The sequence below is a fragment of the Trichoderma evansii genome, assembly GCF_050947405.1.
Source record: "Trichoderma evansii strain SZMC 28006 chromosome Unknown GGI43scaffold_1, whole genome shotgun sequence".
Taxonomy (NCBI): Eukaryota; Fungi; Ascomycota; class Sordariomycetes; order Hypocreales; family Hypocreaceae; genus Trichoderma; species Trichoderma evansii.
Genome location: NW_028145205.1, coordinates 2,157,163 through 2,171,135, shown reverse-complemented (window position 1 = coordinate 2,171,135; position 13,973 = coordinate 2,157,163). Strand labels below are relative to the sequence as shown.

The following is a 13,973-nucleotide window of genomic DNA, read 5'->3' as shown; positions in this document are numbered from 1 at the left end:
CCCAGAGATCGTGGCATCGTGAGGCTAAACCAAGGTGGCTCACTCGGTGAATGCGGCTATATCGAATCAGATTTGCGAATTCCGTATAAAATGTGTACATATAACCCTGCGTGCTATAGAGTGGATACGCAGAGAAAACCGGTCTGTCCCCTCAGCTGAAATAGATCCTGCATTATTACCGCGTGAATAAATGTAGGATTCGTTAATTGAGCCGAGCTGACAGCGAATAGCATTTTAGTAGTGGACGACAGCTTTGACGGAGGGGCTGAAGATCCCTGTAGCTATACTTGGATTTCGCAGCCCTATTAAGAGTAGTCTGATGAGAATTTAAAGATGTATAAAAGAAATGAGCCAGCATAGTACAAGGAAAATCTACATATGCTTCGTTCAAATAAGATGAAAGATGTAATAAACCCAAATACCTCAGATGACATTCCATTGTGTTGCTCAGTAAGCAAATGTCGAATTTCTAATTGAGAGCTTATTTCATCATCGCAATGTCTTCAACCCCACTCTGTGCGGCAGCGCGCAATAGTCAAACAAGAATGAGGTAAAACTCTTCATCAACGCCTTTACAACCTCTTGTTATTCCCATACAATCCAGAATAAAGAGGAAAAGGAGAAACTCCTTCTTTTATATACCAGTAAAATCCTCCATCGATTCATCATGGCTACTCCCCTCCGCATCGGCTTCGTGCCTGAGCACTTTTCTACCCCGCTGCACTTTGCTCAGAAATACTATGGCCTTGATGCTACCCTCATCCCCTTTCCCTCAGGCACTGGCCACATGATTACGGCTCTACGGGCCAATGAGATTGATATCGGTATTGGCTTGACCGAAGCATGGATCGCAGGACTGGGCAAGGATGGAGTTGAGGGAGATGGAGGATATCGCCTGGTGGGCACCTACGTTGAGACGCCGCTTTGTAAGTGCATCAAAGGAAGACGGACAGTCTTAAAGATACTGTCATTTTATACAAAATCATCACAATTCTAACGCAAAAACAGGCTGGGCCATCTCAACCGGCGCCAAACGCCCCGAAATCACTTCCGTCGACTCCCTCAAGGGCGGCAAGATTGGCGTCTCGCGCATCGGCTCCGGCAGCTACGTGATGGGCTACGTCCTCGCCGACAAGAACGGCTGGTTGTCCACCCCAGGCGCGGAGCCCTATTCCGACCACGTCGTCCTCAACACGTTTGAGAGGCTGCGCAACGCCGTCAACTCGGGCGAGGCAGACTTCTTCATGTGGGAGCACTTTACGTCCAAAAAGTACTACGACTCTGGCGAGATTCGCCGCGTGGGCGAGATCTACACGCCGTGGAGCAGCTGGAAGATTGTGGCGTCGACAAAGCTCACCCAGGGAGGGCTCGATGCTCGTGTAAAGGATCTATTTGAGAAGCTAGACAAGGGAGTGGCGCATTTCAACACGAACCCAGACGAGGCGGTGCAGTACATTTCAACAAATCTGGATTACTCGGCTGAGGATGCAACAGAGTGGCTCAAAACTGTCAAGTTTCCGGCCAAGACAGAGGGTGTGAAGCCTGATGTTGTAACGAGCTGTGTCTCAATTCTACGGAAAGCTGGCGTGCTGGTTGAAGGGAAAGGCTTGAGCTCAGGCGAAATGACTCTGTAAATGTATTCGCCAGAGAAGCCTAAACATAAAAAGTTGTTAACAAAACAGCTAATCATACTAAATTAATAATCCACTACTATCACTATCCTGAGAATTATCGCTATCACTCTCGTTATCCCAAGTTCTTCCTGCCCTCCTGATTCGCCACATCGCAAAAGCGTTCTCGTAATAGTCGTGTTCCTCACCATTGCCAGTCCAAAGATTCATTTTTTTAACGCCAGGAAACTGAGTCTCGAATGAATAACAAAATTGTGCTGGTGTCAATCGTCTAGATGGTACAGAAATAATCCGGTTAGTCTATTTTGCAATAGCTTGGATGAATTGATTTGACTGAGCAACAAGATTCAAACTGACCTCATAATTCCCTTACCCGTTAAATAACTCAAAGTCAACTTAGTTAGCTGTGGAAATACCATGTAGCCAGGGACAGTAGTGAATAAATTAGTGGTATCGAGTGGCTGGAAGATTTCGCACGTATGGAGGTTCGGACAATGTGCTAGAAATAATTCCACCGCATTGGTAGAGATATTACACTGCATCCGAAGTCGAAGGCGGCGGAGATACGGCCATCGACAGGCCAATGCCTCACAGTCATTGTCCGAGAAATCAGACTGCAAGAGATAGATGCCAAGATTCTTATAGGGAAGGGGGCTTAAGTGAAGAGCTGTGAGCTTTGAAAGAGCGCCCAGTGCCATCAATGATTCGACGGGGATGACTTCGGGTTGCTGGTAAAAGACAGTCAGGGCTTCCAGATTTTGTAGACTTGACACATGCGCCAGTGCATCAAATTTCGAGTCTCGGAGTATCAGTGTCAGCTGTGTGGTGTTTGCAACCAGAGGAACAAGCTTGTTGACAGCTATTGACGAAGAAAGCAGAGATAATCTTTTAATTGTTGAGAAAGGCACAACGCCCGAATGCAATATTTCGGCTGCGGCTTGCTGTACAGCAGCCTCGGTCCAACACCATGGAAGCTTCAGCTGCTCTAATCTTCCGCAATGTGCTAAACATGACAGAAGTTCACCACTCGCCATGAAATGTTCACGTCCAAATGAAGAAATTGTCACCGTTTTGAGAAATTGGGCGTGTCGTATAAATCTAGAAAATGACTCAAACGAGGCCATGAACTTTGGTGTGGTTATTGAAATTTCCTCCAAGTACGGGCATGCTCTCTCCAAGCATAGGAACAGCTCGAAATTTGACTCCGGGACGTAGTAAAAGCTAAAGGATTGCAGAGAAGGTACCAAATACGGCGTCACATGTTGAGTTTGGTACCAAGCGTGGACGTCAAGGATAATTTCCTTCAATCTCCAAAATATGAGGCCCCAGTATTCATAGTAGTATCTCTCAAGATCATGCCCATGAATTAAAATTTGAGTCATTTTGGATGCATAAATCTGCCGGCGCTTAGGCGGTACTTCGAGAAGCCTATCAATACTTTCCAAGACAGCCCACAACTTCTCCGCTCCGACATCAAACCAAAGTCGATTCACGCAGATGGCTCGCTTGAGATCGTTGTAGTCCAAAATATTACTGCTGTTATCGCTCCATTTCGTGGCATCCAATATCATGTTTACCATCTCGGGGATGGATAGCGCTTTCTGCGCAGCCGAAGGGCCATGTGGTGCCACTGACATCGTTGAGTAGACAGTCGCTTTATTAAACGGCCCTCGAAAATAACAAAGAGAGAGAAGGAAATCTTAAAATACGAGTTGGCGATGATAAGTTCGTGGTGAGAGAAAAACGAGAATAGAATAAAACGGTGAGTGTGATAATGGTAACAGTAGAAAGAACCAAACCCTCGAGATGTACCTCTTGGAGACTGGAGGAAAAAAGGCTGAAGAAATGGTTGACTAGATGATTTTATGTTATTATTCCATCATAGTTCTAATATCAAGAAAGGCATTTCGCATCCTAAAACTACTTGTATCCTCAGTTCCTTCTGTATCAAATATCAACACCATAACATGGTCGATTGTAGCTGCTATTTGACGTTGCCCTAGCAATACCATCCAGAAACAGGCATCTATCACTATTTTTGGGGCCTTTCGACTCAAATAAATAAGATATTGGATGGATCATATAACCCCTGATCTTTCTGGAATTGTCCCTGTGCAAACAGCGCGAATTAGTAATGTCGACCTGGTAAGATATTTTGCGATTTGAATTTATTTTAACCATATGAGTAAAACCAAAGTCGAAGAATAATAATATTGTGATTATTCATACTCAATTACAATACTGGTCACCCCCTGCTTTTTCCAGCAATTTACTTTCTGTCATGTTACAAGTTAGGAAATGTAAGCCAAAAAATAGTATGCGTGAGAAACAGCCAGATTCACCAATGCGCGGATACTTCCAACTCTGAGAGTGAAAAAGAAATATAATTTTCTCGAATGAGTAAGCGTAGGAGTAAAAAAACAATACCTTTATCGCTTTATTCAGAACTTGTACGTGCAGAGCCGAGCTGTTTCCACGAACATGGAGCGATGATGTGGCGTAGACGAGATAAGCGACGCAGACGAGTCACTCGCTCGCTCGTACCTCAAACAGCAAACCTCACGTGCATTCTGTTAACGTGCCATATTTCTAAAGAGAAATCACATTTATCATTTCATCTTTATGGGATAATAAAAGCTAATATGGCGTCAATGTATAATGCCACAGGCCTCTAATTATTTAGATGGCCATGTATATAGCATTGCTCTCCTGACATCTGCCTTGTGCAGTAGGCCCACAATCCGACTCCATTGTCTTTAGCTGCTGGAAATACGGACTCAAAATATGGATTTCGAAAGAATCAAACAGCTATCAGGAGACATTAAGCGAGAAAATGGCGCGTCTCTCGCTACCCGTGCTGTTCATGCGGATGCCGATATCGATGACCACTCTGCGATAGCCCCGGCGCTGCATACCAGCACAACGTACCGTTTTGCAGATGAACCGAATGATCTTGTTGCTTTCAAAGACCTCCAGGTAAAGCAGAAATAGCCATTTGCGTTCTAGTTCCGCAGTTTAACACATTAGACAGCCGGAAGAGGCCCTCGGCTCCCATGCCTACGCTCGCTATACAAGCCCCAACATGGTCCGCTTTGAAGCCATCTTGACTTCTATCCTCGGCGGGCCGACACTTACATACGCCTCTGGTTTAGCAGCTTTCCACGCTATTCTTGTACTCCTGAACCCACGGCGCATTGCCATCGGCGAGGGATATCATGGCTGCCATGGTGTCATTAATATGGTCTCTCGTATGACCGGCCTAGAGAAACTACCACTGGACTGCGATGCCGCAGAACTACAGCCAGGCGACATTATTCATGTCGAGACACCCTTGAATCCGACTGGAGAGGCCATCAACTTGCAGTACTACGCAGACAAGGCCCACAAGGCGGGAGCGTTTCTAACGGTTGATGCGACTTTTGGACCGCCGCCGCTCCAGAATCCTTTCGATTTTGGGGCTGACATTGTTCTTCATAGCGGGACCAAGTATTTTGGAGGACATTCTGATATGCTGTGTGGTAGTTTAGCAATCAATCCCAAGCATGACTTTCTTATAAGGCTACACAGCGATCGCGTTTATCTGGGCTCAGTGGCAGGTAACATGGAAAGTTGGCTCGGCATGCGATCTCTACGCACTCTCGAGTTACGAGTAACACGGCAAGTACCACTGCAACAGCGCTAGTCTCTTGGTTCCGCAGCCAGCTTCAAGATACATCCACAGCGGCTCATGCATTAGTTCAAGAGGTTCATCATGCGAGCTTGCAAGCCGAAGCAACGGAAAATGGCAGCTGGCTGCAGAAACAGATGCCCAATGGCTACGGCGCTGTTTTCTCCATCACCCTAAAGGATGCAGCTTTGGCAAAAAGACTGCCGAGCAAACTGGGCCTTTTCCAGCATGCGACCAGTCTTGGAGGTGTAGAAAGTCTGATAGAATGGCGAGCCATGACGAATACCAGTATTGACCAGAGGCTGGTTAGACTCAGTATTGGAGTCGAAGCGCTGGAGGACTTGACGAGGGACCTACAGCGGGGATTAGAAGCCTTGAGAAAGGAGGCAACAAAGTAAGCTCCCAATAGAATGAAAATACGACTCTGTGTACGTCGTGATAATTCGATTTTTACAAATATCGTATGTTGTTTCAGTAACTGATATCATACAGTATTGGTGTCTCATACTAAAACTCGGTTTGCGTCATTGATCTTCCTTCATTCGACGTGGCTGCCATTACGTGAGAAACTTTACGGCAGCCAGCTTCTAGAAACCTGTCAAACGGGGCTAATCGCGGATTCCAAACCCGTAAGTCCAGTTTTGTCATCTTTGTCATCTCTATTATCAAAATATCGAGTCTGAGACCCTGCTCCTATACAGCGCTATATTGAAGGGCGGCAACTTCCGAAGGGGCAAAATCCTCCGGGCTTTTGCTGACATACGTCACATCCGGCATCTGTCCAACGCAATTCGGCGATTCTCAGTCAGCTACTGCAGCTACAGCAGCTACAGCAGCTATGGCAGTTTGTTATTGAATCTATGATGGCTCTGTCTCATCTTGAGCCAGATCTGATTGGGTGCTGTAGAGTTTAGCACCGATGCCGGTATCTTGTTCTTTTTCTCAGTATTACCGTATGACATCAAAGGTGCATACAATATGCCCTATTCCACTATGGAAATGTCTCGCTCTGCAGAGGATTAGAATCCCTGACGCGCGCCCTGTCTATGTGGCAAGGCATCACTACTAAAGCGGGAGATTCCTAATCTAGGTAAGCACTTTACTTGCGCAGATGCCCGATGCCGATTGAGCCCCAGTCATAATCTCCGAATAAGTCAATCGTCAGCGTTCAGTGCAATAGCATCTGGATGGGAAATTCCGAGACACACAATTGATGAAAAAATAGCCCTGCAGCTACGACCTGAAACGGCGCCCGAGCACCGTGCGGCGCAACCCAATTCGACGATGGCGTTCCCAGCAGCCAATCGGCCGATCCAAGCGATGCATGAGAGTAGAGCGGGCCAGTCTGGAGCTCAGGATTCAGCAAGCTTTGGAGGCGCCGCCGAGCTAGGGCCAGAGACAGGTGAGATGATGATGTAGTGGTTGAGTTGAGAGAGGGGAAAAGTATATAACCACAGATGAGGAGCTGTCAAAGCTGAGTTTCAGTCATTCAGACAACTCAGCAGCTTCTTCTTACACGTGCACACACCTTTAGCTCAAGCCAAAACATCGATAATAGCTACATTCCGACTACTATTTAACCACACCTATTACGCCAATTCATATTCACAGCCACCATGCCTTCCTTCACTGTCTACACAGGATCCAAGGATGGCCTTGTTAAGCCTCGCACTACCACCAAATCCGACCAGCTCACCGGCGACCAGGTGTACCTGCGAGTGACAGCCTCTGGAATGTGCTTTACCGATGTGCATTATGTAAGTTGTCTCAGCTCGGCTCACTCACCGCATTATCCCTTCATTTTTTTCGACAATTGCTAACGAGTCATCTAAAGAAACATGGAGACGTTGCGCTAGGTCACGAAGGTGTTGGAGTTGTCGAACAGACCGGCCCTAACGTCGCTTATCTCAAGAAGGGAGACCGCGTAGGCTGGGGATACCAGACCGACCACTGTGGCCACTGTCTCGAGTGTCTTCAGGGAAACGACACTTTCTGCAAGGAGCGTGTTCTCTACGGCTCAGGAAACACCGACCAGGGCAGCTTTGCTACCCATGCCGTTCTTCGAGAGGCTTTCCTCCACCCAATACCTGATGAAATTAGCGACGAGGACGCTGCTCCTCTTCAGTGTGCTGGTGCGACTGTTTTCACTGCTTTGCACGATGTTGATTCCAACGACACTGTTGGTGTTATGGGAGTTGGAGGCCTGGGTCACATTGCCATTCAGTTTGCCGCCAAGCTTGGTTGCCGTGTTGTTGTGCTTTCAGGCTCCGATAGCAAGAAATCGGATGCCACAAAGCTTGGTGCTCACAGATTCGTCGCCATGAACAAGGGCAATATTGAGGAGCAGCTGGGTGACTGGAAGATTTCCCGTCTTCTGGTTACTACTTCCGCTCAGCCAGCTTGGAACAAGATCTTGCCCCTTCTTTCTACTCGTGCTCGCATCTATCCTCTATCAGTGTCTTCTGATAACCTGGAAATGCCTTACATGCCTCTCATCATGAGCGGTATCACCATCCATGGATCTCTCGTCGCTTCGCGTCCTATCCACCGCAAGATGTTGGAATTTGCTGCTCTCCACCAGATTAAGCCTGTGCTTGAGAAGTTTGCGATGACAGAAGATGGTATCAACGAGGCGTTTGAGCGTCTTGAGGCGGGCAAGGTGCAATACAGAGTTGTTCTGCTACCTAATCAGCACTAAGAGTAGAATTAAAAGAAATTTTGAACTAATTGCATAGCGAAAGGAGAAGCGGTAGTGATTTTTTAAGGTTTAATAGTTCAGTTTTAATGAATTTGATAAGATAGAAAAAAAATGAGAGATTCAATCTAATTTGGCTGGCTTATTTTTTGTGTGTTTAATATCTTACTCATTCATTAGTAAAAATATGAGTGGCGTGAACCTATATACTATTGAACAACTGGCCATCTTAATAAGGAAATTGCTTAATACATACATTATTGATTTATTTCTCAGTTTGGAAATTTCATTCGAGAACTATTTCATCATAACTGCTGTATGCATCTACATACCCCACGATTTTCCACTAAAATCTCATTCCACCGATTGGTAAAGGATTTTATACATTGGCTGCTCAAGATCTTGCAACTGCCAATATTAGATTGAGATGATGATGAATAATCTAACGACTATCAAGGAGTTTAAAAGACTGCATAAGTATGAGATATTGGTCAACTAATATGAAATAGATTGAATAACGACTACATATAACGCTCATGGAGTAAAGTCATTCCTCGACTCTAAAACACGGTCTGCTTACAAGCCACTTCAACGATTTAAAAAAAAAAAAAAATGGGCGAAACAATATTATATATGCTATAAAGCACGTGCCAAAGTACGTCTGATTACATCCCCATGCTATGTTAAGCTATGCTATGCCACGCTGCGCTTCTACTGCATTATCCATGCCTCTGCCACTACATATACTCTCAATACAAGCTCACACATCAAAGAATGGAACCAGGCCCGTCCTTGGGTGGCAATTGATGTACTCAAATGTCGCCTCGCCTGGCTTCAAGGTTGACATCTCATGCCAAGAGCGGAACTTGAACGTCCTCTTGCCGAACTTGGTAGAGTGGGCGTGAGCTCCATGGAATATCTTATGGTGCGTCTTGTGCTTGGAAGACCACGCTTCGATGTCCTTGAGAGAGCGGAGGAAACCGCTGCTGCAAGTCTCGAACCTTCGACGGTCCTTTGTGACGGCGAGGCCGAATTTCTCTACATCGGAGATGTGATTATCACCATTTCTGGAGCGGCCGTTTGTTCCATTAACTCCATTTGTCCCATTTGTTCCATGCGTGCCGTTTGTACCGTTTGTGCCGTTTGTGCCATTAAGATATCCAGTATAGTTCTTCACAAGATTTGTAAGTCCATTGATCACTGCGTTTCCATTCCCGTTCAATGAAGCCGTCTTTTCTGTCTCTTCTGCTTGGAGAAGTCGGTTCGTAACCATATGGCGAGAGAAACGTAACCCAATATCACCTGTCTCTTCCGCATTCTCTTCAAGATAGGTCATTCCCTCTCTCAATATTGGTTCAAGTGTGCTTTCGTACGCTTCTCTTTCATCATCTTTGCATCGCTCCCAGAATTGGCCGGACCGAATATGGGCGACGGAGACCTTGTTTTCTCCTTCAATGACACGACCCTTGGTGTCCTTCTCAAAGTTAGGAGTACCAAGTTTATACTCTGGCTCAAAGAGGTCATGCGATGATGCTGGCAACCGATCACGAGCTGCACCCCAGTATCCGGTGAACTTGTGGCCTACCTGTGTAGCACCGATAATAGAAGCGATGCCTGGCTGGTAGTCATTTCCAGAGTAGACTGTTTCAATTCGAGGTTTTGGAACTGACAATGACTCTCGCCATAAGCCTACTACTTCTTGTTCTGAAGGTGATAGTGATTTATATAGCTGTTGTAGATTCAGGCTCTTCGTGGCCGCCAAGGCCGCACCTTTATCGGTCCAATAGCAAATATATATTTCTGTATCTGGAAGATCGTAACCGGCTTCGACATACATCTTTTCCCACAAGATGGGCGCAAGCTCTCCGGATCTTTCCCGAATCCAATCCTCAATTTTCCCTACGACTTTTCTCTGAACAGCAGAAGTGACATGGGCGTGGAGCTCAGTGTGTATTCCCTTGGCAGGATTCTCTTCATGACGGGGCTGGATGCCGATATAAGTGATGCTAATATCATTGACACCTTCAGGAAGCTCTGTCATGTAACGAGGAAACTTGACCTGCCAGTTCTCTGGCTGATTCAAGGGCAATTCCCGATTCTCGGTTTGTATTTGTGAATGAGACATCGTATTAAGACGGAAGAAGTGCAAAGTAAATAATTCTTTTTTATCTGGGCAAAAATAAAGATGCCAAGAGATGTAGAGTGAAATATGGCGTTTTATGGCTTTCTATCGTCGATTTCTCTCTCCTATAAGAGGTCAAAAAGCTTATAAATATACGATGCTCGCTGCCAATAGCCATATGAGGTTGCAAATGACAGTTACTGTATAAGGAAATGCGGAGATGAGGCGTTCGGCAATCTCGCCTCTCTATCCATATGGCTGCATCAGTGACAGTTCAAAATCCCAAAATATAGCGTCAAATGCAGATTTGCATATTTTATACTGTCCAGAGCAAACCCCAAAGCGGGCAGAATTGCAGGACTGCGGATTCGGCAGACTCGCCTATCTCGTTTGCTCGTCTAAGACCCCGGATTCAAAGTGGGTTCATCTCCGGCTAGAGGTTCAAATCAGGAATCCTACGGGGTCTCCAAAATTACCTAATGTACACAAGTGGTCGACCAACTGGGGCTCCGACGCTTAGCTCGCTTGGCTCGAAGCAGCTGGCTCTAAGCAGCATCCTAACCCATCCTTTGGAGAGACGTTGATACAGCCCACCTTCCCCTTGGGAGGAGTCCTTCACCATGAGCGAGATCAAGAGACGCACGCGCACTGGCTGCCTCACGTGTCGGGCCCGCAGGGTCAAGTGCGACGAGCGCAAGCCGGCATGCAACCGGTGCACCATTGCCAACGTTGAGTGTGCGGGCTACGCGCCAAAGAGGCAGATCGAGGTGCGGCCGCCGAACCGCCATCGCAGCGCGTCCCACTCACAGCAGAACTCGCCGGCAGATGACAATGATAGCACCATCGTCGACGACGACAGCCAGGTCTCTCCCCAAGCCCAGGGCCTCGGCGCCGGTTCCACTCCCTCCGGGCCACCCTCCGGCCCGGCGAGCGGCCCGACGTCCGGCATATCCGCTCATCCCACTCTTCCCCGGCCGCAGTTCCGTATCGATGGCTTGCCGCTGGTCGGCCTGCCCAGCAACCCACGCATGTCTTATCGTCCCTGTGCCGCCGCTAGAGAGGTCCTGTCTTACCACCAGTTCTTCTTCCGGACGCTGCCCATGCTGTTCCCAGCTGACCGGCTGCCTTTCTGGAGAGACCGCCTGTGTGAAGAGGCCTGGATCATCGAGTATGCCCAGCGTGGAATTCTGGCGCTGGGGTGTATGCATCGTGCTGCCCTGATGATGGCCATGCTTGGGGAGAACGACCAGAACCGCGGGCTGGACACCAAAGTGATTGCCGTTCAGTCATACACAAAGGCGCTACAGGAACTATCAGGCTGTCTTAATGAAGCCGAGAAATCTCTAGACATTTTAACGGCCGTGTTGGTGCTCATGGCCTACTTTGAGGTAAGTGGCATATTGGAAATGAGTACGAGGGTGTGGCAAGTGGCCGTGGTGGCTAATGTGGCATCATCTCAATAGTGCTTTGCGGGCAACATCCCGGCTGCTTATGGCCATGTCCGCACAGCTCATTATTACTTCACAGCTCTCCAGTCTAATACATCGCCTAGTGTGGATGACCTTGCAATGGAGTCTCTGAAAGCCACTCTGCAAACCCTTGCGTGGACCTGCTACATGGCAGTACCGCTTCCTGGTATGCTCCTATCTGTTGGCCATACGATGCGTACCAGTTATATTGCATCAAATGTTTTCGACCTACAACGCAGCCTGCTTCAGATTCTTGTTGACTCTGGGGCACACGATGAGATATGGAATCTCACACCAACTCGACAAGATCCAACTGTACTGTTGGAAAAAGTTTCCCGATTGCAACGTGATTTGCGAGAGTGGAAGGAGGTCCATATCCATCTCCATCCGAACCTTGAAACGGACGCAGCATCACTGGCCAGTCTCGGCAGCTCAGAAGAGTCTCATTTCCCCATCCCCCCATCTCCCTTCTTGCCAATGCCTCTTCATCTATGCCTCTCTGGGGCAACATTCAACTTCATCATGGCTCGCATCTTGTGGACGCTCTGCCTTTATGATAAAAGCCAAGATGCCAAAAAATTAGAATCCGAAGCCTACATACACTTCTACCAGACTCTACGCTTTGCAGCGACACATGCTATGAATAATCATTCACGAACTCTTTCCAACGCTGTATACTCCATAGATACGCCTGTTTCCGGCGAGGAGATGGATCATAGCCTCTTGCCCATCTTATACATCACTGGACAGTGCAGTCCTTGGCCATCATGGCTGCGCTGGATTGCGCAGCTGATGCAACAGATCGGAGAACAGGGGCTATTTAACGGCTATGTTCTGTCTGCCAGCCTTAAAGTTTTACATAAAATGGAACTCAGCCACAACTTACTCTCGACAGACAGGATCGAGCGATATCCCAGCCCAGCGTTGCGAATCATCTCCACGCTGATACCGGAAACAAGCGCTCAAGGCTTTATGTGCTATTATGCCAAACCCTCTCGGTTCAACAGTGGTTGGATCAATCGCGATACCCTGACTTATTATCCCATCGCCCAAGCGCGCTTCTCTCCCGAGCTAGACGATAATAGTACGGCCAAGCGAGAGATTGACATTTATGATGAGCAGCAATCTATGGAAGCGCAGTTTACTTGGGAGTGGATTCTCAGTCGCCCAATTGCAAGCAGTTGGAAAAATCGCTCTTCGCAAGTGAGATTTAACCTGGATGACATTCTTCATGACCATATGAATGGAAGCCGGTTACAACCAATTAACCCAATGACATCTGGTGGGACCGTGATTGGATATATGGACTAGATGATGTTATGACTTACACTGGGCAAACGAGTGACTCGTGGGCAATACATTTATAGACTACGTAGAATGACACACGAGCTGTCTGAATAGCTTCAATGGGACCCCAGTTGTGCAGCATTGCACCGCCCATACATTTGATATACAGTTACTTAAACTGACAAATTTAGAGCCACCGCGTTCTAATTCAGCCTTATCAAGCTAATCTAATCCGCTCAAATTGACACGGGAAACTCCTTCTGCTGCCCATCATTAAATCCTTCAATGATGTCGGCCCTGCTCTTTTGGCTGCTCGCTGCCAATTGCTATTTATGGAATAGCTCCTCGCTGGGTAACGACAGTCCCCTAGATTAGCCTAGCGCATTCTCTTCGTGGCTTCAATATTGACAGGATGAGCCATGTCTTGCCGTGTCATGTCTTGCCGTGTCATGTCTTGCACGAGTCTTACAACTGGAGTAATACTTTCTTGAAGCTATGGCAAAGGTATCGAATAGCCATTAAAAAGGAAAATGTATAAAAAAAAAAAAAAATTGCACGCAAGTCTGTCAGCAACGAGGCTGTATTTCGCAACCCGCTGCTTGGATGTTATGTCCCATGTTTTTGATATGAAAGTTGACACTGAAGAATTGGTTCAAATGGTAAAATTCAGTTCAGTCTGAAGAGCAATTTTCAAGGGTGGATGTCGGCAATCGTGAAGATAGTAAGCCCGGCAATTTGGTATTGCCAAGAGTGGGAAACATCCCTCATCGCCCTCTACTCAGTGAGACAATATTACTAGAATATGGTTTGTTGCTAGTCGACATTGGACGTCATCCTTCACAACTTAAAGATCATATACACAGTACTTGCTTTCCCATCTTACTGTAATATGTCTTTGCGATTTAAGACATGCCATAAGATATGTAGGTCCAAAAACCAACAATACTACGAGACAACTGGTTAAATGTCCTATCATTAATGCTTCCACCAGTCTTCTTCTTCAAGTATTTATATCTTACTCTCCTCCCTAACACTTTCTCTTCTTTAATAAACACAGCCGGCCATACAATCTTTCAGGTTTATCTTTATTATATATAAGAAT

General features: G+C 46.8%; 6 protein-coding genes across 6 annotated transcripts; 4 read left to right on the top strand and 2 right to left on the bottom strand.

Moving 5' to 3' along the window:
• Positions 1-667: 667 nt before the first annotated feature.
• GGI43DRAFT_378694 (substrate-binding domain-containing protein) lies at positions 668-1,634 on the top strand (the record flags this gene model as incomplete). Its single annotated transcript, XM_083202731.1, has 2 exons — positions 668-926; positions 1,009-1,634. 2 exons carry the CDS (start codon positions 668-670, stop codon positions 1,632-1,634), a joined length of 885 nt encoding a protein of 294 aa, XP_083066325.1.
• Positions 945-3,478, bottom strand: GGI43DRAFT_427245 (uncharacterized protein). The gene is made up of 2 exons (XM_083208784.1): positions 1,989-3,478; positions 945-1,902 (listed from the first exon to the last, which is right to left on the bottom strand). Exons 1-2 carry the CDS (start codon positions 3,266-3,268, stop codon positions 1,692-1,694), a joined length of 1,491 nt encoding a protein of 496 aa, XP_083066324.1. The 5' UTR covers positions 3,269-3,478; the 3' UTR covers positions 945-1,691.
• A 937-nt stretch (positions 3,479-4,415) lies between these two features.
• On the top strand, positions 4,416-5,696 carry GGI43DRAFT_378692 (Cys/Met metabolism PLP-dependent enzyme domain-containing protein; the record flags this gene model as incomplete). The annotated part of the gene is made up of 3 exons (XM_083202730.1): positions 4,416-4,607; positions 4,663-5,227; positions 5,314-5,696. The coding sequence occupies 3 exons, from the start codon at positions 4,416-4,418 to the stop codon at positions 5,694-5,696; spliced, it is 1,140 nt and encodes a 379-aa protein (XP_083066323.1).
• A 799-nt stretch (positions 5,697-6,495) lies between these two features.
• GGI43DRAFT_21876 (NAD(P)-dependent alcohol dehydrogenase) lies at positions 6,496-8,218 on the top strand. The gene is made up of 2 exons (XM_083200310.1): positions 6,496-7,055; positions 7,133-8,218. Exons 1-2 carry the CDS (start codon positions 6,915-6,917, stop codon positions 7,994-7,996), a joined length of 1,005 nt encoding a protein of 334 aa, XP_083066322.1. The 5' UTR covers positions 6,496-6,914; the 3' UTR covers positions 7,997-8,218.
• Positions 8,219-8,674: 456 nt separating this feature from the next.
• GGI43DRAFT_427239 (phenylacetaldoxime dehydratase family protein) lies at positions 8,675-10,149 on the bottom strand. Its single transcript, XM_083208783.1, has one exon. It carries the CDS (start codon positions 10,116-10,118, stop codon positions 8,754-8,756), a length of 1,365 nt encoding a protein of 454 aa, XP_083066321.1. The 5' UTR covers positions 10,119-10,149; the 3' UTR covers positions 8,675-8,753.
• A 527-nt stretch (positions 10,150-10,676) lies between these two features.
• Positions 10,677-13,071, top strand: GGI43DRAFT_21853 (Zn(II)2Cys6 transcription factor domain-containing protein). Its single transcript, XM_083200306.1, has 2 exons — positions 10,677-11,503; positions 11,579-13,071. Exons 1-2 carry the CDS (start codon positions 10,736-10,738, stop codon positions 12,893-12,895), a joined length of 2,085 nt encoding a protein of 694 aa, XP_083066320.1. The 5' UTR covers positions 10,677-10,735; the 3' UTR covers positions 12,896-13,071.
• Positions 13,072-13,973: the final 902 nt, after the last annotated feature.

Bases quoted from the DNA above. Each gene is read 5' to 3' on its own strand.
- GGI43DRAFT_427245 (XM_083208784.1), bottom strand. From the start codon at position 3,268: ATGTCAGTGGCACCACATGGCCCTTCGGCTGCGCAGAAAGCGCTATCC. The intron at 1,903-1,988 runs GTCAGTTTGAAT...TGTACCATCTAG, and splicing joins ACGGGTAAGGGAATTATGAG to ACGATTGACACCAGCACAAT.
- GGI43DRAFT_21876 (XM_083200310.1), top strand. From the start codon at position 6,915: ATGCCTTCCTTCACTGTCTACACAGGATCCAAGGATGGCCTTGTTAAG. The intron at 7,056-7,132 runs GTAAGTTGTCTC...AGTCATCTAAAG, and splicing joins GCTTTACCGATGTGCATTAT to AAACATGGAGACGTTGCGCT.
- GGI43DRAFT_427239 (XM_083208783.1), bottom strand. From the start codon at position 10,118: ATGTCTCATTCACAAATACAAACCGAGAATCGGGAATTGCCCTTGAAT.
- GGI43DRAFT_21853 (XM_083200306.1), top strand. From the start codon at position 10,736: ATGAGCGAGATCAAGAGACGCACGCGCACTGGCTGCCTCACGTGTCGG. The intron at 11,504-11,578 runs GTAAGTGGCATA...TCATCTCAATAG, and splicing joins TGCTCATGGCCTACTTTGAG to TGCTTTGCGGGCAACATCCC.